General features: G+C 38.0%; 2 protein-coding genes across 4 annotated transcripts in view; one reads left to right on the forward strand and one right to left on the reverse strand.

Annotated features, from left to right (window-relative positions):
* Positions 1–26506, reverse strand: part of rab27b (RAB27B, member RAS oncogene family) — a 36743-nt gene that overhangs the window by 6080 nt on the left and 4157 nt on the right. Inside the window, exons 1-5 of one of the 2 annotated variants that reach the window (XM_055180644.2) lie at positions 12135–12390; positions 4761–4932; positions 4199–4284; positions 1727–1830; positions 1501–1624 (exon numbers count right to left, since the gene is read on the reverse strand). In XM_055180644.2, the coding sequence (XP_055036619.1) occupies positions 1501–1624; positions 1727–1830; positions 4199–4284; positions 4761–4913 (467 nt within the window). In that variant the 5' untranslated portion in view covers positions 4914–4932; positions 12135–12390. Of the gene's footprint in view, positions 1–1500; positions 1625–1726; positions 1831–4198; positions 4285–4760; positions 4933–12134; positions 12391–26506 lie in introns of those variants that run through there. The other variant, XM_055180643.2, reaches the window with a different exon arrangement.
* Positions 1–26506, forward strand: part of wdr91 (WD repeat domain 91) — a 45212-nt gene that overhangs the window by 1973 nt on the left and 16733 nt on the right. The window contains exon 2 of one of the 2 annotated variants that reach the window (XM_073871633.1): positions 21067–21137. In XM_073871633.1, the coding sequence (XP_073727734.1) occupies positions 21068–21137 (70 nt within the window). In that variant the 5' untranslated portion in view covers position 21067. Of the gene's footprint in view, positions 1–21063; positions 21138–26506 lie in introns of both variants that reach the window. The other variant, XM_073871634.1, reaches the window with a different exon arrangement.

Consider the following 26506-nt stretch of genomic DNA (forward strand, 5'->3'; position numbering starts at 1 on the left):
ATATAGTGCAACTGTTGAAGTGATGATCAAATATGCTTGGAAGTATGCTTGACTCTTTCCCCGTCAGCGTTTTTTTTTAAAGTTGCCACCAAGTTTTAGTTTAATGACTTACAGAAAAATGATCTTCTTTAAATAAACATAAAATATCAAATGAAAGAACAGACCGTCCGCTTTCATCCTACCTTCATTACTCACCTCTCAAATTTTCAGCTAAACGCTGAGATAATTCCATTTTTGTGAATAACTTTTGTAAGAGATCAGATTCAGAACGTACACGGTGTTTTTAGTGTTGGTGAATGCATCAGTGTTTAAGTTGGGTAAGATCGCCGTTAGAAACTCCTCAGAGAACGTTTTCTCTTTATTGACAAGATGACTCAACAATATTTTTTGACATTTATCTGGATATCGCCATTAATTGTGCAATTGTAGACAAATAAAAAAATGATTAAAGACTGTTGTGTTTATTTTCATAAATCAGTACGCAGCAACAGTGGCGCAGTAAAACTTATGTAATGCGGTCTGAACCGTGGGGTTACCGGGGTATTTTATCACGACTTAGAACGCATTTCAACCATAGACCGTAAAAAAATATGGACGTAGTGTCCGTGACGTCACCCATTGGTTTGCGAAGATCGTTTTTGAAGCGTCCGAGGCGTTTTTCTGAAAATGACGCTTTTGCGCCTCGCGCCTTTCGCGTGGGTGTGGGCACTCACATTGGTGCCCGTTCTTGAGTCACGAGACGTTAAACGTTGACGATAAACGCGCACGAAAAACATTCCGGTGTCTAAAGACCTTTAAAGTAGGCGTTGCCTGGCGTCGCCATCTTGGCCACGCGTCACCGCGAATCACTCGTAGAAAACCAAAAATGGGTAAAGAGGTGGGACATGTGTGAAGCTGAGGTGAAACCACTCCCGCCTATCGCGAGTCTAGTGACAGCAGTGGCTGTTCAACCGTCACTCAAGTGGCCACGCCCTTAATTATGGAGAAGTTAAAGGCTTAATATAATTTAAACGAATGAGTTACAAAAAAATTCACCCCCCTCACAGTTGTCATGAAGGGCAAATATAGACCACAAACACTTTTTGTAGCAGGCTGTAAACACATTATTTTCTACTGTAAAGTTGGGCATTTTTAACATTGGAGACTCTGGGAATTGACTCCCTTTTGGAGTCTCAAGCGGCCAGTCGATGAATTGCAGTTTAAGTCACTTCTGTATTGGCTTCATTAGAGAGATCGGAAGGTTGCCCCTCGGTTTCAACCAATCAGAATGAAGAACCAGAACTGCCCATTTTATAACGTACGATAGACGTGACTCTTTCTGTGTTTACTGTGTCACTCAATGGTTGAGCGTTGTGTTAGCAGCACAAATGATCATGGGGTTGATACTGATAAAAATATCATAACTAAGTTTGGGTAAAAGTGTCTGCCAAATGCATGAATATAAATATATAATTTACTTTAAATGAAATAAATCTCAGCTGATCAGTGTGTGTAACTCACCCGTATTTATCTGCCAGTTCTTTGGCTTGTTTCTCCTGCACTTCTCTCTGGTCGGCCAGATCGGCTTTATTACCAACAAGAACAATATCTGGATTCTCACAATATGCGTTGGCCTGTAGCTGACCTACAAACAGACAAAGATTGAAGAGAGTCCAGTATACTGATGAATAATTGAAGTGATGGTTTAACAGATATATCTGCTCAATAACAGTTAGCTGTCACTGACTCATCCAGTTTCTAACATTCAGGAAACTCTGTTGACTCGTCAGATCAAACATTAAGAGAAATCCCATCGCATCTCTGAAGAAAGCAGTGGTTAAACTCCTGAACCTGTCAGACACACACAGCTTTAAATCAACTCATGATAAAACAACATCACAGAGTCTGATTCAGTCCAACGTCACAGAGTCGGATTCAGTCCAACGTCACAGAGTCGGATTTAGCCCAACGTCACAGAGTCGGATTCAGTCCAACGTCACAGAGTCGGATTCAGTCCAACGTCACAGAGTCGGATTCAGTCCAACGTCACAGAGTCGGATTCAGTCCAACGTCACAGAGTCGGATTCAGTCCAACGTCACAGAGTCGGATTCAGTCCAACGTCACAGAGTCGGATTTAGCCCAACGTCACGAAGTCGGATTTAGCCCAACGTCACGAAGTCGGATTTAGCCCAACGTCATAGAGTCTGATTCAGTCCAACATCACAGAGTCTGATTCAGTCCAACGTCACAGAGTCTGATTCAGTCCAACGTCACAGAGTCTGATTCAGTCCAACGTCACAGAGTCTGATTCAGTCCAACGTCACAGAGTCTGATTCAGTCCAACGTCACAGAGTCTGATTCAGTCCAACGTCACAGAGTCGGATTCAGTCCAACGTCACAGAGTCGGATTCAGTCCAACGTCACAGAGTCGGATTCAGTCCAACGTCACAGAGTCGGATTCAGTCCAACGTCACAGAGTCGGATTCAGTCCAACGTCACAGAGTCGGATTCAGTCCAACGTCACAGAGTCGGATTCAGTCCAACGTCACAGAGTCGGATTCAGTCCAACGTCACAGAGTCGGATTCAGTCCAACGTCACAGAGTCGGATTCAGTCCAACGTCACAGAGTCGGATTCAGTCCAACGTCACAGAGTCTGATTCAGTCCAACGTCACGAAGTCTGATTCAGTCCAATCACAGCCTTACTGCTAAAATCAGACATAGTTAAAGATTAACTATGTGTAGGTCTCCATCAATCATTAGTTCTGGTTCACACATAGAAGTGTGTTGTGGTGTTTGTGTCCTCTGAACAGTGGGTTCTGTTGTGCTCTATTAGGTTCTTTGGGGTCTGATGTGTTCTATTTGACTCTGTTGGGTACTGTTGTGCTCTGTTGGTCTCTGTTGGGTTTTGATGCGTTTTATTTGGTTCTGTTGGGTTCTGATGTGTTCTATTTGGTTTTGTTGGGTACTGTTTGATGTGTTCTGTTTTGTTGTGCTCTGAGGGGTTCTGTTGAGCTCTGCTGGGTTCTATTGCAGTCAGTTTGGTTATTTTGGGATCTGATGTGTTCAATTTGGTTCAGTTGGGTTCTAATGGGTTCTGGGGGGCTCTGTTGGGTTCTGTTTGAGTCTGTTGAGTTTTGATGGGTTCTGTTGGGCTCTGTTGAGTTCTGATGTGTTCTATTTGGTTTTGTTGGGTTTTGATGGGTTATATTGGGTTCTGATGGGTTCTATTGCATTCTGATGGGTTCAATTTCATTCTGTTGGGTTCCGATGGGGTCTATTGCATTCTGTTGGGTTCTGATGTGTTCTGTTTGGTTCTGTTGGGTTATGATGTGTTCTGCTGGGTTATGATGTGTTCTGTAGGGTTCTGTTAGGTTCTAATGTGATCTGTTGGGTTATGATGTGTTCTATAGGGTTATGTTGGGTACTGTTAGGTTCTCATATGTTCTGTTGGGTTCTGATTTATTATTTTGAGTACTGTTTAGTTCTGATGTGTTCTATTGAGTTCTGTTGTGTTCTGTTCAGTTATGTTGGGCTCTGATGTGTTCTGTTGGACAAGTCTGTATGTTTCCCTTAGTAGTAGCCTCCAATTTACATACTATACATGCAGTTTAGGTATAAACCTTGAGCTTTAGAGTTTTGAGTTATTTTTTGTCTAACACATAAACCTCGCAGATAACGACATCATTGTCTGAGACTCAGAGGTGATGATAGTTTTGTACATTTATATTTATATTTGTAAATCTAGCAATGAAGTTGGCATCTACGGTAGTTTAGTGTGTTATGGTTAAAGCAACACTATGTAGTTTTTTTACCTTTAAATAATGTCTCTAAAATTATTTCAGTGATAGAACAACTTTTAGCTGGACAAATTGTACTGTTGCTGCAACCTGAGCAGCATCCTAGCTGCTACAAGCACACTCTGAAAGTGGCGGTGGAGGGTAGAGCACACAGCCCCGCCCCTCCCCCTGCCTGCAGAAGAGTGTCTGATACCAGGCACTGTTGCGCTTTTCAACCACATGGGGGAGCTGTGAGTGATTTTTACATGGAAACTACATAGTGTTGCTTTAATGAAAGGCAAATCAATTTTTTTTCATTGTTTAGTTCTGTAGACTTGTTTATTTGTTGATTCATTATTCCAGCATTCATCACTGTAAATTCTATGAGGTATGAATGTAGTGTAGTTGTGTAGTGTGGTGTAGTGTAGAATGTAGTGTACCTCTCCTGTCCTGCAGTGTCCCAAAGCTGCAGGTGAACTTTAAAAGTCTTTCCTGTTGTTCCATTAGGGCTGTTTGTTGTGTAAACCTGAAGAACATGAAGATAGAAATGAGAAGATACCTCATTAGAGATCCAGCGTCTGAAATAAATATCAGGACTGAATATGTCGTTAACTTTTTATCCTGATTTTTAAGCGAATCTGGGAATCTTCCCATCCCTAATACAGAACATATGAAGCCTGTTTTCCTAAAATGATGTGAGATGATGTGGGCAGTTTTGCTGTCTCTGTGTCTTCTGTGTGTGATCTGAGCCCTGATGATTCACTGTGTGTGCGTGCGTGCGTGCGTGCGTGCGTGCGTGTGTGCATATGTGAGAAGTTCAGGTCGTGGCTCATTATAGATTTTCTTCCAGATCCGCACAGAATACTGTAGTGGGTGGAAACACGTTTTACACAACCACACACATGAACACACACTCACAAACACACACAGACACACACACACTTGGTGACTGGATCATGGAGATTCAGTCAAATAAGCAGTGAAGGTCTGATGTGCACTAACCACTCTCTTTTCTCTGAAATCGATGCCCACAGTGGTGATAAATTTGGGGTTGAATTTGTTGTCTGTATAGCGGTAGAGGAAGGTGGTCTTTCCCACTCCAGAGTCTCCCAGCGCCAGGAGTTTGATCAGATAGTCATAATCTCCATCGGTCATAGTGCTGCTGGAGCCAAACCTAACAAACAAAACAAAACAAAACAAAACAACACAACACACATTAGACATTATCATATCACTCACTAATAAAAACAGACAATTACTGACATAAAGGAACAACAAGGAGGTTGTGAGTAAATCAAAATACACAATACATTATAGGCCCGAGGCTGTGGGGTCAGTTCTTCAGTACTTATATCATCATATATTTTTAGCGAGGTATCTTATTTTACACACAGTGTGTTTGACGTCAGTGAACTGTTTAATCAACACTATCACGCTACACAATTACAGAAAATTGTGCTGACAGCCACGTACTGCAGAGCGTAAAAACGTCTCCTACATTTACATAATCTGTGAAGTTTCTACAGGCATCAGCTGTTCTTATGGTGCTGCTTTTATTCATTTTAATAATAATCCAAATATATTTCAAATAAATAAGGGCTGCATAACAACTAATCATTTGCAGAATAAAAGTTTTTGCTCATCATATTTGTGTGTGTGTGTGTACACTGTGTATAATAATTATACAAAATTCACACGCATGTAAATATTTAAGAATTATGTGTATCTACATTTTTATATTTATATATAATTATATGATATCTCTTAAAATTATACATGCATGTGTTCAAAATTATTATACACAGTACACACACATATACACTTTAAGAAAGGACGCGTTAATTTTTTTGTGTTATCCTATTTAACACATTGGGATGGTTTCCCGGACAGAACTTATCCTAGTGCATGTTTATGCATAATTTAATAACACCTTTTACTGAGATATATCAGTGCCATTGTTTTGTCTCAAGATAAACACCAGTATTGTTTTGTAAGGTATGTCTGGATTTAGCTAAACCCTGTCTGGAAAACTGACCCTATATGTGCTATTTTAACACTTTGTGTCATTTTTCGTGTTGAAATAAATAAAAGGGACAACACAAGATTAAATCAAATGTGTTGTCCTTAACTAGACACAAAATGTCTTGTTTTAACACATTCGTTTTAGGAGGTAAACAAAAACTTTTATTCTGAAAACGATTAGTTGCGATTAATCCCTAGAATAAATTTTGAGAAAGAATTGTGCAAAATTAGAGTTAATTTAGAGATATTTATAATGAAGTTCATATCAGATAAGTCAATGCAAACCTTGTATCTGTTGATCCATATGTAAAAGAGGTAAATGAGGAAAAGCAGGAGTTATTGAATTAAGATCAGAGAATGGTTTCTTTATTGTGTGTAATTGGTTTTACCTGTGACGTCTCAGCACATATTGACTTTAGTTTCAAGATTAATTCATTGAATTGTGTTCAGGTTTGGCTTCAGGCATATTGTGCTCTTTACTATGAAGAGACATTAGATTAAACACACATACTGAAGGGAACCAATGAGAAATCTAGTGAGCTGCCCACATGTCTCAAATAGGACAAATGCAATTCTTCCTTAACCTTATAAAACATCACTCACAGTATGATGTGATAAAATGCTGTCTATATAACAAGTAGTACATCAACTCATATGGGGTTTTTATGGGTGATATACCGATATTAAGAGCAATATGTCCATCCCATACGGAAAAAAAAATGTTTCTTATTCAAAAAATATGTTTTAAATATATCTGCTAAATATTTTTTTAGAAAATTTTATATATTATTTTAACCTTTATATATAAACATATAATTCAAAATGTATTACAGGGACAACAAATACATTTCTACAACCCATACAGCATAAAATATATCTGTAACATAAAGATAAGTATATTTTTGCAGTTGAAAATTATATTTAATTTTAATCTTTTCAAACCTGTTATGTTTACAGGATTGTAACACACAAAATTTTTCTTCCAATGCGACATGAATATAAATGCTTTAAAATATATTTCAAAATATACAAAAAATGGCAAAACATATTTTGGTGAAAAACACATTTTGTAAACATTTCAAAACATATTTCAGCACACAAATTTTTTTGCCATTTTTTGTAAAGTATACTTTAAATTATGTTTGAAAATAATTTTTTGCCGTATGGGATGAGGCCGATATAACGCAAATATAAATAAATTAAAAATAAACAATTGGTAAAACTACATAAACTTTATTTTAAGTACCTGAAAAATATTAACCAGACAAGTGTACTGTGGACAGCGTCATGTTAACCACATGCATCATGCGTGTTGTCAAAATAAGTGCCTGCTGCACACACATCAAAACATGAAATACTCGCAAGACACTAACTTAACACTAAACTCTGATTACACATGAAATTATACGAGTATCTGGCAAATGCGAGCGTCACTTTAATCATAAACCCTTTAGACACGTACACTCTTAGAACAAATGTGTTAAAACACCCATCTCTGTGTTATTATTGAAACAACACATTTTGTGTTACTTTTAACACAACTTTTGTTATATTTTAACTAGGGATGCATAACGATTAATCGCAATTAATCTATAGCAGAATAAAAGTTTTTGTTTACATCATATGTGTGTGAACTTTGTATAATAACCTTTTATAGATAAATGCACACACATGCATGTTTATATTTAAGAAATGTTTACATGTGTATATACATTTGTATATTTATATATACGTATAAATACAAATACTTAATATATAACTTTTTTTTCTTAATTATACATGCATGTGTGAATATTTATATATAGATAATTATTATACACAGTACACACACATATATGATGTAAACAAAAACTTTTATTCTGCTATAGATTAATCGCGATTACTCGTTATGCATCCCTAATTTTAACACAAAATCAACACAAAATTACACAATGTGTTAAAAGCTTAACACACAAAGATGATGACATGACACACTTAACACATTTTAAAATGACGAATCACACACATGACGGGCTAAATACATGTTATGACGAGCTTCACATCGGGCACCATCGAAAAAGAAGTTTGATTGTGGATCTGACTCGTGTTAGTGTTTGAATAATGATTGTTTATTGTGCTGTCTGTCAGACTTTGGCTCTGCATCTAAATGTCTTTTCATTACAAAACAACTAATTTACAGAAGAGAAAGATTTATTGGTCAATTTAAAAGGTTTTTTGGTTGATGCCGTTTGTCAAACAATTCCAAATCTCAGGCATTGCATTATATGGGTCTATGTATTTTTGGGATGCAGTCAGTATGTGTCTCTACAGGAGTCTGACAGACATCTGTAGCTCTGCTATCAGTCATTCAATGGAAAGGTTATCTGTGCTGTGAAACTCCCTCAGAGGTCGATGTTACACGGAGACCAAACCGGGTCAGAGACCCCCTGTAACGGGATTTATACAAGATAACGGCGGGACGCAGCAGAACACTGGAGTCAAACTACTCTCCAGGTTCACATTTACTGGAGACAAAGGTGTTGTGAAGATCCTCTGAGTCTTTGAATAGAAATCTGTGAGATCTTCTGCTTGTTTTATATGACTGGAGAGATGTTTTGTGATGGTTTGATGGAATTAAAGCAGATGTATGTGACCTCCTCCTCAACACACCTTCTGACCTTCAAACATAACTCAATAAATTCACCAGAGAAAAAGAGACAGATGATAAATGGATTTAGTAGAAATGCACTTTGAATAGATTTGTCTCTTTACAATGTAACAAGATTACTGCTGTTCTCATATACTTTATTGATGTCAAGTGAACATTGTTCAGATTTTTTGTAATTCTGGCGCGTGACATTAAACAAACAAACAAACTGACATTTACAAAGTCAGTGGAAGCACAGGAGACATTAAGAAGCAGATCACACAGAAAGCGTTTATGGAAGTGGCAGGCGCCTTTTTTAAATGATTTTTTCTGGGCAGTGAGAGTTATGTGTAGCGGTGTAAATCGGACGGTTCATTGTGATACGATACAGTATGCGATGCAATGTTTGCCGATACATCAAACATTTCTTCAATGCAACTATGACTCGATACAATTAATTTATTGATAATTTAATATTATGTGTCTAGTTAAGCAGTTACATTTTAATAACTAATGATTGCAACCAAAATATAAACATAAACATTTAATTAAAACAACAAACTAAAAAAATTGACCTTTTTTCAATAAAGAAAAATAAATAATGTGGGGAAAATATCACTTAAAATCAAGCTTATGATGGCAACAGTCAAAGTCTTTAGTGTTTCAGCTGTGCTGGGAAAGGTTTTCTGCCAATCTGTTTGTCCACTCCATTTTCCAAATACAAAATATTTCCAAACCCACGATTTGCACACAACATCTTTTGTCTGTCTCGCTGTGTTTTCACTGCTCAAACCACTTTTTTGTTGCATCACATTCACTTGCTGACACTAGCACACAAACATAAACAAAAATGCGCTGAAAGGAAAATTCTTGTCCGAAGCCGAATAAAATGAAAATCTCAGCTGAAGGCCTTTTTTCAATTTTCCTAACAATTCTGCCAATTTTCTCATCATTGCACAAGTTATGTTCAGAATGTCCTTTTTACTATATTTATTTCACATTATTTAACAATGATTTCAGCAGTCATTATAGAGCCTTTTACACCTGGTGACTTCTCTGATCAGATAGCTATAGATAGACTTGTTAAAACTCTTCCATTTACATTCGACCATATAAATAAGTCTTGACTAAACAGATATTAATCCCATCTTCTATTCCAGTGCAAAATGCAAATAACCTGTTTTTTACTCTGACTTAAGAAACATACAACAACGTTTATATAGGACTGTACGTTAAACAGCGGGCACACGCCTTCATGCACGAGCAAAGAGAGAGAGTGAGAGAACAGCATGATTGACAGGAGATGATAGAGAAAAAAGTGCTCAAAAAAGTGGTCTAACAAAAAGCTTATTGTTAAACATTTTATTTCTGGTTTAATATAAGCATGTTTGTCATTGTAGGACTTTACTGGTTCTAGGAAGTTTTTATTACATACTGCTGAAGCTCTTTGTCGTTCTATAACATGAGATGAAGAGCTTAAGTCTCTCGTTCTCCGTACTTGTGGATTCAGCAGAGAAATACTCAGGATCACTGCCGTGTCTTTCTCATACACATGATATTTAGTATGCCTTGATTTTAAATGATAAATGAAAGTTGGTGTGCTGTATGTTTTCGCCATAGACTGTAAAAAAGATGGACGACGCGACGTCGCCTCCCTCAATTGTAATGAATTGAAGCCAAAAATGTCCACCCATGATCACTGCCATGTTACATAAAAATGTCAGTTTGGAGCCAAGGCATGCGCAGAAGGAATCATCCGTGGAGCCAGAGGTAGAGGTGCGGTATCAAAGTTCCGCCTAAACGCTCGCGCGACCAATTCAACCACACCAATTATAACGACACGCCCTGTTTCTATAGCATTAAATTACTGCTTAAATTAATCTTATCACAAAAATGAGCACTTGAACATATATCAGCGTGATAACAACTACTTAAAAGGACCAAAAACTTATTTCGGAAATTTTTATTGGAAGTATTAATTCTTTTTTTTATTTAGAGCAGAGTCCCATTCGTTTGAATGGAGAGGGCGGAGTTTAGGACTTGTACTGCAGCCAGCCACTAGGGGGTGCTCATAAGTCACTTTTCAAGACTTATAAGGCACACCCGGTTTTCGCGTCACTTTAAAATACTTTCAACATGTTGGCTGCATTTGCAGATCTCTCTCTCTCTCTCTCTCTCTCTCTCTCTCTCTCCACTGATTGCTTTTCGATCACGTCATCAAAGACCTCGTTGTTCGGGAAAATTTGTTCGGCCTTTTCACTTTTTCGTCTGAACACCGAAAATGACTTTTTTTGCTATTTTCGGACGAATAATTTCAGTAGCTGAAAATTTGGTGCATCCCTACTCAGGAAAGCTGCCTCTGTGTTTGCCTAGCAATATAAAAAACACAGCACACTGTTCTTTTAATAGCCAAAAAAGGCAGTTTGACGCATTTACAAGCGTTTAAAACGCGCTTTAGAAGCCCCTAAGAAGAACACTCATTCGTTCATTTGACGTTCATTTAAATTAATTGAAGATCATGATGAGAGGTTTGATTAGGGTCTTCTGGTTGCTAGGATGTCATGGGTGGTTGCTAAGGCATGAAGTCGTTATGGTTTTGTTACTAAGGCCAGTAAGCCACTGCCTAGCAACCAATGAGAAGGACATAAACTCTTTGGAGAAGAACCATTTTAATGATCTCAAAGATAAAACCGATTGAGCGCATGAGAGAAAATAATCTTGTTGTCAGTGTCTGATGTTCATCAGTGTGAATGTAGCATCGATTTATTCTAGATGGGACGTTTATAACAGAGTAATGGTCAATCTGTACACTTACACATCAATGTTTATCATTGACAAGAAATGATACAGCTGTAAAACTCTTTTTCTCTCTCTCTCTCTCTCTCTCTCTCTGTCTCGTATACACACACAGAAAGTGTGTTTGGATTCTCTATCCTACTCTTAAAATCATGTGAGCACTACTTCATTGCCTGATGCTTCTGAGGTTTATCAATCATTAGATGTCTTTTACAAAGATGGCTCTTAAAGATAAACGATTATATAATTGTAAAGGTCTGTGAGAGGGTCAAACCAAATGTGTCCATGCCCTCAAGGTTCATTTTTGTCTATATTCATACTTTATTTTTACATCATGAAAATACTATTTTCCCTTTTAATACCTCATGTAAAAATATCTTGGCATAAGGCCAACAAAACTGTTATCAAGACTCATAAACCAGCAGAAACCAAACCAGCGTAAAAACTTAAACTTTCTGTTATTGCAGATTTTTATCATATGCGACCCCGCCTGTGAAAACCCTGCTAAAGTCATTTTTAATGATGTAATACATAAAATCATCCTATATATTGTAAAGACCATTCTGTGAAATATCTTTAATGATGACTGAGTAAGATCATTCAAATCAATGTGACATTAATGATTGAAATCAAACTTTGATGCATGTTATCTCAGAATTAGATTTGAAAAACTTTAGTTTGGTTTTCACAGGCAGGGACACATATATGACACTTTATAACAGTGCAGCATCTAAGATCTAAACATGTGAATGCTGTTTCTCTTTGCTTGAAAAGTTCTTATCAAAATCTGAAGACAGGACACAGCAAGATGTGACCACATCACCTTTCTCATTTAACCACTACAAACCATTTAACCTGAGACCACAAATAATCTGTAACAAGACAAATATTCAAACCATCACTGTGTGTCTGTGTAAAGATAAAGAGCTTACCCTGATAATTTTCCTTCTTGTTTGTGGGGAAGTTCCTGAGATGTGTTGTGGCTTATCAGAGGAAACGTTTGGTCACACACAGTAAACCACACCCCTACTCAACACAACACAACACAACACAACACAACACTGCACTTTACTGTCTTAACCCGGACTGAACCATTAGCGCTAAAGGCCTGGGGCACGTCACACACACACACACACACAAACATGCCCATGCACACACACGAGCGCACACACATACTAACACACATAAGGGAGCTCACACACAAACTAATACCCACACGCAAACATGCACGCACTTACGCACACACACACAAATTAACACACACATGCAAGCGCACACACACAAACTAATACACACACAAACACACTCAAACATGCATGCATGCATGCACACACACACACACACACACAAGCACTCACACACAAGCGAACACACACACACAAACACGCAAATTAGCACACATTTGCGAGCACAGACACACACACACTCAAACATGCGCGCACACACACACACATGTACACAAACTTGCATACACTTAAACACACATGCACTTCAACACACACACAAACATAGACACACATGCACACACCTAAACAAACACCCAAACACACACACATGACACTGACACACACGCACACAAAGAAACATTGATTGTCATGTGACAGCACACAAACACATCAGCTCTAGCTAACAAACACATTTATATCTACACACGCACACACACACACACACACACACAGCACAAATCTGTCACACTGATTGACACTTTTATTAACACATTTCTCACAGCACTGAAGACAATGATGTGCATTTACTGCAATGTGATGTATAAAACTACAGCTCCACACATCTGCTTACCTCAGCTGAACAACCTCATTAAAATAACAAACTTTACTATATTCATCTATAGCTCAGATTACAAACTTCTTGTTTTTTATGAGGAGTAATCATGTCAAATCTCTCTATGACATCACTACTAATGCTTATATCCACTGATTCAAGATCAGTAAAGATACTATTACTGATCTTTATAAATGACTGGATTACGCATAGAATGCTTGACGTAACAGCGTGAGGTGAAGCCAGCACAGAGATCGAGCGGCCATCTTGGTTTCCCAAACAGGCAGAGGGCGTCATTGACTTTCATTCAAAATTATGATATAAATTCACTCGGCGCAAAATTAATTTTAAGGATATGTGTACTTAAAGGAACAGTATGTAGGATTGTGGCTAAAACTGGTACTGCAATCACACAACTAGTGGCCAATACACAACATGACAACATAAACATCAGTTGAGGGCTCTGCAACTCCACTTTTTAAATGACAATATCCTGGCCAGACCACTGTTGTCAGTGATATAAGTATTTGAAATGAAAATGATTTCATAATGTCTAGTGACATATCAGGGCCATTTTATGATTAATTGATATAAATATCTTACATACTGTTCCTTTAAATTAATTGCTAATTCTGGTGTTATTTGCAAAGTTTATGTTTTAATCGGGCAGGATAAGGGATTTATAAAAAACGTTAATGTGAGTGTGTCTGCTGTGTTCTGTTAATGACACGGGTATAAATAAAGTTTTATGACATTAAGCTACACGGTCAGCGTTATTTCTCTGAATAAGTTAATGTAACTTGTAAAGATAACATAACTACAAAACCAGCTAATTATTGCATGCACATATGTAACTTAAAGCATGATTATTTATTTAGATTTCAGAATGAGCATGTTTGTCATTTATACTAAATATGCTGCTGCCTGTCCACTGATCTGATACTGTAATGAAGATGAATCTATAATAACTTACTGTTTAAAAAGCAAAATCTACAACTTTCAGTAAACGTTTGCATTTTAATAATGTACAGGGAGACTTCAGATATAAAAACGAAGACTAGTAAAGAGATGTTTTATCATTAAAATCTGATAACGTCCATTGATTTAATAGAATGTTTGGGTATACCATCGTGGGGCCGCGCGGTGGCTTCACAATTGTGAGCAATGTTGGGGGTTATGCATTACAAGTAACATGCATTACGTAATAATATTACTTTTCAGAAGTAACGACAAAAGTAACGCATTACTTTATAAATGTACACATTAATATTTGAGTTACTTTAAAAAAAAAAGTAATGCAAATTACTTTTCAGTTCAATTAATTTGATTAAAAAAAATTACTAAATTAAATTGAACGTATTCACGTAGAATTACGAACTCTTTTTGCAATGTAAATATGCAATTTCTAAATGCAGAACTTCTCAGTCATAAAAAACACATGCAAGGCCTGAAAGAGATCAAACCTCAGCCAAGTAAGAAAAAGTAACGCAAAAGTAACGTTAGTATTTCTTTACTTTACTTTGAGTAACGCATTTAGTTACTTTATTGAGGAGTAACTTAATATTGTAATGCATTACTTTTAAAAGTAACTTTCCCCAACACTGATAATGACGTCATGCACAATCACAATCCAGTCATTTATATAGATCAGTGGCCTCTCTCTCTCTCTCTCTCTCTGTCTCTCTCTCTCTCTCTCTCTCTCTCTCTCTCTCTGTGATGAGGTTCATTAAAAAGAGATTTGACGTTACTTTTGATTTCTCACAGACTCATGTTTAAGAAGGGACCTGAGCCATCTCTCTCTCTCACACACACACACACACATGCATGCGCGCACACAAACACACACACACAGTGGCAGTGAACCGTGTGTTAATGTTCAGACCGTCTCTAGCACTGATGTATTCTGGGTAATGAGATGCCCCTGAGCACATCATTCAGTCATAAGAACTTACCTGACTCGGTCCCTTTATTAACCCTGCTTTCTATAATCAGACACACAATACGAGTACTGCAGTATTTTTGTGTTTCAGCATTGTGTAAACTGGTTAGTAAGAACAACATTCACACAAAATTAAAGATGTCAAAGTTGACTAATTTGCCTTGTTTAACCAAGATGATTTCACTTGCGTTTCTTACAAGCTGTTTAAAAACAGCTAGATAAATAAAACCAAACTAAAAACCAAGGGGCAACCTTCCTATACTGAAGTGACTTAAACTGCAATTCATCGACTGGCCACTAGAGGCACTAAAAGAGAGTCAATCCCCATAGACCCCCATGTTAAAATGGCCAACTTTACAGCACGAAATAATGTGTTTATAGCCTGGTACAAAAAGTGACTAATTTTGACAACTGTGAGGGAGTGAATTTGTTTGTAACTCATCCGTTTAAATTATATTAAGTCTTAAAGTTCTGCATAATTAAGGGCGTGGCCACTTGAGTGACAGGTGAACAGCCACTGCTGTCACTAGAGTCAAGCTAGGCGCGCGTGGTTTCAGCAACCAATTTAGCTTCACCCACGTCCCGCCTCTTTACCCATTTTCGTCTTTCCAAAATGGACACTATGTCCATATTTTCTACAGTCTATGTTACAACACAATGCAAGACTCACAAATGGTGAATCTCTGGGTCTGGATGACATTCAGTCACTGTGAAACACGATTGTCTGGTCTGTGCTTCACATGACCCATTCACAACATCCAGAACAGATAAATAAGCCATCGAGTCACACGGTCTGTATTATAGAGATGTTTAAAATATCTCAGGAATGAGGTTTAAATTGTACTATTAACAAAGACCTGTTTACACTCATTCACTTACTGTTTACATACCTCTCTTAAAACTCATAAATGCTGTTCACAAATACAGAACTGTTTTACTGGACACACAATGTGGCTCTTTTCACACTGCAGTTTGTGAATTTCGAGTTTTTGTGGAAGTTTGTGTGTCTGTTCTTACGTGGCTCATCTTTCTCAACATTGATGTTGAATGGATGTTGCCTTGTAGTTGCTAAGGTGTGTAATTGGACACATCAAGCACAGGATAAAAAAGTAGTGCAGTCTATAAGGTCGGCTCACGTTGCCCGCATGCTGGCTGCTGTATGGCACCAAAGTTGCCCTGACATCCCAAAAAGGGTGGCGGCCAAGCGGCACATTTATTCTATGCCTGCGTGAGATGAACTAATTTTCCCTACCAGTAGGTGGCAGTAGTTAGTATTCATAACTTAAAACGTGAAACCATTTAGGACTGCCGTGATACACAACATAAACATAGTGGCGCTCGCTTACCAGTTTCATAAAGATCTCACTCACCACAGACGATTCGTGATATTTGAAAATGTCTTAGAGCCGTATCTTCATCTTGTGCACTGGTTGGCTCTGCCGAACAGCCAATCAGAATGATCCGAGCACACCACCGATCTGACATGCTGAATTGGTCAATAAAAGGCGACTTTGACTGACTTTAGTAGTTTTTTATAAGTCGCCATGAAATATAAGTAGCTGTACTTGGATTCATCCATCAAGAATTGATTGGATTGTTTGAAGTTGGGTCGCGTTGCTAATTGCTAATAACTGCGATCTTTTCCTGGACCCGCCCATAGATGTATATAAAGGCTAGATGTCTCACCCGCGCTGCTGGCCAGTTGAGTGGAACGTCTGCATTTGGCGGCCATCTTACCACAGGCAGCTCCCTCACACGTAGCATTGTGTTTTAATGATGCAGGTACTTTTAAATGACCATAACTTGCTTAATTTTCTACCGATTTTCAAACGGTTTGGTTTGTTATAAACGTCAAAGATGTACCTATGACACTGCATACTTAAACAAAAAAAAAACACATTAAAGCATCCAGAATTATAGCCACGTTAATAATGTTTGTAAGAAACTAAACCATTTGAAAATCGGTAGAAAATTGAGCAAGTTATGGTCATTTAAAAGTACATGCATCATTAAAACACAATGCTATGAGTGAGCAAGCACCCTGTGGTAAGATGGCCGCCAGGTGACGTTAGAGACTCCGCCGTAACGCATCTAGCCTTTATACATATCTATGGACCCGCCCACCTGCCATATTACAGGAAGTAAAGACAGATCGTTTTGAGAGGGGGGGCTTTGCATTTTTGATTAACGATTATGAGGGCAGTTTTTAATTTTTATTTCATTGCGACTTTAAATAAAGTTGTCATGATGCAAACATCTGTTATGACAAATTAGGAAAATAGAAAATTCTTTGATCATTCGATCATCACATGCAGTGTTTGCGTTAAACGTGCAAACATCATAGACTAAGTGGATGCTTGTTAGCATATCTGATAGTCCCAATTCAAAATAATCACAGCTTTTACGATTTGAAAATTGGAACCTTTCAAAATGCAATTTCGGTTTACAAACGTTTCATTTAATAGTTTAATGTGAGTGCTTAAGAGTTACATGTTTAATCAAATAACCAACAATATGATACTGATAACACTTCTCAGCTTTATCATCAGTCATTAAACTCATCAGATCTGTGAATTCAGAGCCGAACTAAAACTATAAATACATGAAAGTGTGTGAAATATCTCTGCTCATGAATCAAACCGACAGCACAGATAGGATAGGTAATAATTCTGAAGTGTAAAAAATGCATGAGGATCCTCTTTAGGAAGAAGCTACAGCAGAAAATCATGATGATGATATTGAACCTGTTATAAATATTCTTTATAATCTAATAAATATTTATCAATTCAAATACCTGAATGATTCTTTAAAAATCAATTATATTATAAATTTACCATAATAATTATGATTTCTAATCGAGTAGCTCAAATGCAAAAGCCGCTAAATGCCACCACCGTCAAAAATCAAATATTGCTATTAACCGAATGATCTCAGCACATATTATACTTTAATCAAATATTTTTGCTTCAAATCTGCTAAATTCCAACCTTTTAAAAATGCATATTTACAAGAAAACATGTCAGATGCACTTAGAGGATTTTGCATCTGAGCTCTTCAATTGGTAGTGTTTGATGCATGAACTTCAGTTAGTGTTTTTGATACACACATCCTCACACCATGTGACACGAGCAGAGATGTCAGATTAATTTACCAAAATGCCATAGACTAACAATCAACACACCCTTCATAAATCAGCAACCTAGCAACCACAAAAATACCTTAGAAACTGATGAGAGAAGGGATGTCAGGATGACTTCAGCATTGTGCTGGTATGTTTTGTACAGTCAAGCACCACACACATCTTCCTCAGACAGTGTAAAAATGCGGTATTCATGGTCAATACTCATAGAAAAAGAGGGAGTCCTTCATCCTTTGAAGGTCCTTGAATTTTTATGGTTATCAAATCATTGCTTGTGAGACGCCTTCGTATGAAAACCTACTATTCCCATTATGCTAAGTACACCAACATCATCACGATCGCTATGGCAACACATCCAGCAATTCAGACAGCTATACATTCAGTGTATCTGCATCTCGCACGCACGCACACACACACACACACACACACACACACACACACACACACACACACACACACATTAACAACAGAACCTATCTTTATACAGTATGACCTGTATATGTCAATATTCATATATATCTAACATCAATATTGTGCACTCAAGCGATGGAGATTCAGTTTAGTGCCCCTGCTGGTGACTCCTGTAAATACATCATCATCATCATCATCATCATCATGCAGGCATCTTTATAAGTAGTTTTAACTTCTCCACATTATTTTTGAGGTACATGTGGGCGCTGCCATCTTTAAACTCTTTCGTGTAAGACTTCCAGTGAGCGTCTGAATCTAATGGTAGCTGTACTGCAAGTGACACGAGTGTGCTGTTTAAATGGCTTGTTAATGTTTATTATGAAATCCAGGAAGACCGGCATATTTTGTGCAGTTAGGGGTTAACATAACAGCTGATGCAAATGCAGTAATCTCTACAAAACATATATTTTAGTCCACACACAAGGGCTGAATGTGTATGTGGTGTATGTGCACCTATGATCTGTATCCACACATCTATCCAGTAAAACCTTTTTATAGACACTGCCAATATTATGCTGATAAAAATATGCTGATTTAGCTGGTTTATTTATTCTGCTACTATGTGCTTACAGTACAGAATATATACGACACAAACTGCTTATTAGTTAATGTTTATAATAGTTCTTAATGTGTTTGTGTGTACTTTTGATATGTTTTAAATGAAATGGCAAATAATTTTAAAATAAGCAAATAATTTCATAAGCTCATGTCTCCATCTAGTGCATAAGAAGTGATGTAATAATATTTTCATAAAACAAAAACAATACTAAATAAATGTAATAGTTCAATGTGTTTATTATGGTTCGATCAAATAACTTACAATGTGTTAAATGAGAAAGATGCTGCTGACTGTCGTACCGCGTGAAGCTTGATGTGGCCCCATAAAAACTAAACAAGTCGATTAAAAATTGCCGTTTAAAAAACCGTCACACCACAGGGACAGTTGTGACATTTTAAACCATCGTCTGGAAAGGTTAAAAACACAAAGTCTTGGTCTATTCCATGTACACTCACCTAAAAGATTATTAGGAACCCCATACTAATACCGTGTTTGACCCCCTTTCGCCTTCAGAACTGCCTTAATTCTACGTGGCATTGATTCAACAAAGTGCTGAAAGCATTCTTTAGAAATGTTGGCCTATATTGATAGGATAGCATCTTGCAGTTGATGGAGATTTGTGGGATGCACATCCAGGGCACGAAGCTCCCGTTCCACCTCATCCCAAAGATGCTCTATTGGGTTGAGATCTGGTGATTGTAGGGGACATTTTAGTACAGTGAACTCATTGTCATGTTCAAGAAACCAATTTGAAATGATTCGAGCTTTGTAACATGGTGCATTATCCTGCTGGAAGTAGCCATCAGAGGATGAGTACATGGTGGTCATAAAGGGATGGACATGGTCGGAAACAATGCTCAGGTAGGCCGTGGCATTTAAACAATGCCCAATTGGCACTAAGGGGCCTAAAGTGTGACAAGAAAACATCCCCCACACCATTACACCACCACCAGCCTGCACAGTGGTAACAGTGGTTCTCATTCTGTTTACGCCAAATTCTGACTCTACCATCTGAAATCGAGACTCATCAGACCAGGCAACATTTTTCCAGTCTGTCCAATTTTGGTGAGCTGGTGCAAATTGTAGCCTCTTTTTTCTATTTGTAGTGGAGATGAGTGGTACCCGGTGGGGTCTTCTGCTGTTGTAGCCCATCCGCCTCAAGGTTGTGTTTGTTGTGGCTTCACAAATGCTTTGGTGCATACCTCGGTTGTAACGAGTGGTTATTTCAGTCAAAGTTGCTCTTCTATCAGCTTGAATCAGTCGGCTCATTCTCCTCTGACCTCTAGCATCAACAAGGTATTTTCTCCCACAGGACTGCCGCATACTGGATGTTTTTCTCTTTTCACACCATTCTTTGTAAACCCTAGAAATGGTTGTGGGTGAAAATCCCAGTAACTGAACAGATTGTGAAATACTCAGACCGACCCGTCTGGCACCAACAACCATGCCACGCTCAAAATTGCTTAAATCACCTTTCTTTCCCATTCTGAAATTCAGTTTGGAGTTTACCATTGTCTTGACCAGGACCACACCCCTAAATGCATTGAAGCAAATGCCATTTGATTGGTTGATTACATAATTGCATTAATGAGAAATTGAACAGGTGTTCCTAATAATCCTTTAGGTGAGTGTATAAACACTCGACTGACTTTTACATTGTAGAGATACTGGTATGTCTCTGTGCTTTTATAGTTGCGCATTGAAGACCTGTCACCCCTGATTGAATTTATCTTCATACGAGATATCAGGCCACTTCTTCATTTCATCCTCCTATTGGCAGGTGAAGTAAATATTTACCATAACTGCTGTTTAAATCATGTTTTATGTGTGCTCCCACTACACTGGTTTCTACCGGCTGACTATTGAAACGAACGTCTCGCACAAAAAAGGGAAATACGTCACTTCCACATTCGAAAATAAGGGGATACTGTGCAATTATTTATGTTTTTAATGACTGAATTTCTCTGTCTTCTGCAGGATGATCACTATAGTGAAGGGCTCAAGAGCAAGACATGAGGGTCACAGACACACATCAATGAACTTTGCAGGTATTGTAAACCTCTTCAGCATCACTAAAGTATGCACTTCAATGTGTAGTAGAAGAAGTATGCAGTCAAATGTTCATTGAGCAGCAGGCTGTGAATCTGCTCCCACACACACAACAGAAAAAGAAGAAACGAGGAGCAAAGACCGCACCTCCTTCACAAGCTCGCTGCCGTCTTCAACTGCATTAATTATTTACGCCGACCAATTAGCCCTGCGCGTCTACACGCCCTTAAAAAGACCAAATCCCAAGTCACATTTCAAACCCTGATGCTACAATAAACATCCAAATGCATGACTGCCCATCACGAATGATTTAATGTGACTATACTAACATGTACTGACTTTAATAACATCAATGATAGAAGTGACAGGTGACATCATGAATTATTAATGAGAATCTTAACGCATAAGAGAAGACTGAAGTCCTCTGAGTGCTGTTTAGTGGCACGTTTAGATGTGAAAGTTGTCTCCAGGAGGCGTCACAGTCACTGTAGCGGATCTATTAACACGTTCGGCTTCTTGACAGCGTACAAAAGCAATTACAGCAAGTACGCAAAGCCAATTACAGCTTTACTTTGTTATTAAATGTAAACAGGTGAGTCACAGACATTTCATGGCTCGCTTTACCAAATACCTTTAACCGCTTCAGGGGGACGATCGGAAAATCTTTCAGGAATGTTCAAATTGAATCCTGACTATTATTTAAAACCATTTACAGCAACAGTTATCTAACCGTGCGTTTTTTGGCACGAGGGGTTTAAACTGAAGATTATTCAGAGGTGCTGGAGATGTTGGGTGTTCCTGGTGTGCAGGTAATGCGCCCGGCGGGGCATCTGAGCATGCGGCGTGCGGTACTGCGTCTCCTCCTCAGCCTCACTGTGACCTCTGACCCCTGCAGCGGGACACAGCGGGCTCAACTGAGATAATTACCCAGAAAACTGCAGGGGAGAAGAAATTCACCCACTGCATCATAAAACATCTTTACTTCTTCAATATGTGTAAAACCAAACAAATGATGTGTACAGGAGTCTGTGAGGTAAAACATTTCAGAGAGGACAAATTTAAGTGTGAAGCTTGTGTTTATTGTTTTAGCTGTACAATCTAGTTCTTTTAACAGTGAGTAATCGTTTTAAAAGCAGATGAGCTTCAGGTCATGATGTCATTTCTGTGGGTGGAGTCTGATCCATATTACTGCTTATAGCAAAGATATTAGATGTGTTCGAGTTCATGCGCAGACCTTTTGGCGAGGTTTGCCGCTTGCAGTCGAGGGTGGAGTCAAGTCGGACACGTGCTGCTTGCCGTAGTGACGTGTGCGCCTTTTTTAATCGTGAATGAAGTAAATTAGATCAGTGGTTCTCAACTCCAGTCCACATTTAAAACGCAGGTCAAGACGCTTCTTCCAAGGCGCGCTCATAGATATGTATAATAAAGGCTAGATGTGTTACGGCGGAGTGGACTGATTTTCAAATGGTTTGGTTTCTTACAAATCTTTTTAACGTGGCTATAATTCTAGATAATTTAACATTTTTTTGTATTAAGTATGCAGTGTCATGGGTACATCTTTGACGTTTATAACAAACCAAACGTTTGAAAATCGGTAGAAAATTAAGCTATGGTCATTTAAAAGTACCTGCATCATTAAAACACAATGCTACAAGTGAGCAAACTGCCTGTGGTAAGATGGCCGCCAAATGCAGACGTTCCACTCAATTGGCCAGCAGGGCGGGCGAGACATCTAGCCTTTATGCATATCTATGGGCCCACTCCCGTGGCGTCTCCCGAGTCGCGCTCTCCAGGACAGCGAGGAAAACGGAATGCCTGATCGGATTTAATAAATCTCTCATATGTACCTCGCTCAAATCATATCATTGTCATCATGTGATCAATGAATCTGGTTGGGACTTTGGAGTGTTTGCCCAGAGAAGAGCTTTCAGTCACTCAGAAATACAAGAAGGAGGTGGAGAGTTAGTTCGCATCAAGTCACACAGGGTGCTTCTCAATATGCTTACTCGTCTCCTCGCTCTCCTACATCCTACGACCTGGAAACCAGCATCATGTAGGACATCTAAATTCTTATATTGTACTACGATGGCGCGAGGAATGAGAAGTGAGAAGGTAAGGAGGTGAGGAAAGAAGACGAGGATGCACAAATAAGAATTGAGAAGAACCCACAGCTTCCAATGGTGACCCCATATTGTGATTAAGTTAGAACGGGAGATGTAAGGCAACACAAACTGAATTATAGATGAGAAAAATAGGCTTAAACCATCAGGTGTCCAGATTAGAAAAGAAGAAGATGAGAAACAGGCAATAGATAAAAGTATGTGCGCAGCTATGACACTCGTCTCATTATGAGTATTATATATATCTATATCTATATCTATATCTATATCTATATATATATCTATATCTATATATCTATATATCTATATCTATATCTATATATCTATATATCTATATCTATGGCTGCGTTCACACGGTACCATAATACGGTTGTCAAACCCGTATTTGAGTCCTTAAGACGGTTCCGTTCACACACTGTTCGGTTATTTACGGGTTTGACAACCGCATTCTATAACCGATTTCACACCCGTAACTTTTCGGGTTTCACAACCGTATTTACAGAGAAGCTGTGCCGTGTGAACGGAATCGCACTGGACAACCAGTTGTCTGTCACGTCATTTGTTGCTCTTTGTGTTAAGAAAACGTTACAGTGCATGAAAATGACTGCAAACTACGCACCAGAATTGCTCCATAAGGTTAATGTGATATTATATCACCTTCATAGACGCCACAGAACATATTACATTACGCATAAAATTGCGTGCAGCCCAGTAAGTGAGATATATAAAGTTTAAACTTTAAAAGTGGACGATTAATATAATGTTAACTGTATAATAAAAGGGATATAAAAATTAGCTGTTTATTTACTTACCTTTTATCTTCAGTATAGCAATAAAGAAGATATTTTGCAAAAAAACCCCATCTGTGATTCATATAATGCAAGGCAAAAGATGCGTCACTTTGAGAGCTCAAAAAGCAGATATATCCAATACAAAAGTAATCTCCATGACTCCTGGTGACATTTTTGGCTACTTGTGAAGCAAATCGGTCGGTTTTTGCAGGATATTGAACGTTGTTTACAACATTATTAGCGTCCATAAAGAACTGTGGCAACAAATAAAGTGAGCTTTTTACACTCCCGCTCTTTAGGTGGCGCTAAGAGGCTGGTTTTGCCTGCGGTTGGTAAACCATACTCTCTGCGCCACCTACAGAGCGGGAGCGTAAGCGCACTTCCTATTTGGCTGCGTTAATGGTTTAAATAAAGTTCGATTTCTTGCAAAAACAGATCGATTTGCTTCATAAGTCATTGGCTGTTTCTCAATTCCAAGAACGCAAAGAACGGACTTGCGTCCTCGTGGAGATCGGTCTTGCCAGGCGACCTTGGAAGAACGAACTCGGAAGTTTTGCCGCAATGACTTCTGGGGCGTAAAGCGATTTCAGCAAGTCTGCACTGGATGCATCCTCGATATCAAGAACACATCCGGGTATTTTCATGCGTCCTCTGTCCTTGCGTTCTTGAGAATTGGAATGAACTTCGACCGTTAATGATGACGTAGAGCGAGGACACGAGGACGCAAGATCGCTGAAGAACGCATATTGAGAAACAGCCATTATGATTACTTTTATATTTTATATATCTGCTTTGGTAAAACGTGCAGTTGCTGAACTGATTTTATGTTCATTCGTTTTGGAAATTAAAACTTTAATAAGGAACCACCCTTGTTTATTTTTCTCTGCACAATGGTAAGTGTTACACCAGCCAGCTGTTTTTGTTAATTACATAAATAAAGTTTTGCCCATTGCATAAATAATACTTTTTTTAATATATTCGTCCGTCACAATGGTTACAGGCGCCGCGTGTAACTAGAATACGGGTTTGAGGTCGGTTGCTCGTTCATACAGGCGGTGTTCTATTTGTGTCTTTAATTTGCTGTCTGAACAGGACACTTCCAGACTCACACCTGTAAGTAAATACGGTTGTCACTCCCGAAATTTTGTCGTGTGAACGCACCCTATATCTATATCTATATCTATATATCTATATATCTATATATCTATATATCTATATATCTATATATATATATATATATATATATATATATATATATATATATATATATATATATGTAGTATGCTAGTATTGAATATATCATTATGTAGCTTGCTATGCAATTACAAATAATTCTGTCCAACTATCTTGTGTAACATTAATAGCGTACAACCATTCAAAGGTTTTAGTCACTTTCACTTGGCCTATTTATTAATATTTTTCCACATATTAGTAATAACTATAATAGAAAATTGATTTAAAATATGAAAGTCAATACTGTTGATAGAGAAATCCATTAGCTTGAGACGCCTGCATTACAGCATTTATCACTGATGGTCAGGTGCATTTTATTAATATTAAAGCTGAGCCTTAAAGTTTGCATTTCATTGTGTATTAAGGCTAAATACAAATTAAAGGTCAACATAAATGTATTTGTACCATTTTTATTCTTTTAAATATTATATTGTTTTATAGGAGGAAGCTTAAAAGGCTTGGTAAATTAATTTGTTCAGAGGTTTTTAGGTACAGACATTCTTTGTGGGCATTCTTTGCAGTTTATCCCAAGGCTTTTTAAACATTCATACCGTCACTGGATTTATACCGTATTGGCTGAAGTTTAGAAGTATATAGACGATAGAGATTTTGGGCCATATCTTCCAGCCCTACCATAGACTTCCACTGTATGTACATAAATGTGGGAATGTTTATCATAACTTATTTGTGTGATAGAATGCAGATAAGCATCAAGATTGATTGCAGTGAGAATGGCTTTCCTAATACCACCGTTGACAGATGATTTATATTTAACAGTGCCTGATTTCTACCATCACAAATACACCATATCAAAAAACACATGGGAACAAAACAGAGAAGAAATAAAAAAAGGAAGGGGAGGACAGCAGAAGTTCAGCAGTTAAAGACAAAAGATGTCACAAATATATATCTGAGTGAGTTGCAAACACATTTGATGTAAATGAAGTGGTATTTTTAGCAGTTTTGTTGTATTCATAACGGATCACCATGCTCCTTCGACATCAACCATTATTACCGACCCATATCAGCTGACCGTAGGGATGGGCAATATAAACGATATGCAATATAAACGATAGAAAATTAGCATACGATAGAGATTTTAAATCTATTGCACTATCGCGATAATGCGTGTTGATGACACAATCTACCCGCGAACTTTAGAGCCACGAGCTGCAGCTGAATAAACATGGATGAAAGCGTCAGCGAAACAGAGGAACTCGTGAA

The sequence above is a fragment of the Misgurnus anguillicaudatus genome, chromosome 9, assembly GCF_027580225.2.
Source record: "Misgurnus anguillicaudatus chromosome 9, ASM2758022v2, whole genome shotgun sequence".
Lineage (NCBI taxonomy): Eukaryota > Metazoa > Chordata > Actinopteri > Cypriniformes > Cobitidae > Misgurnus > Misgurnus anguillicaudatus.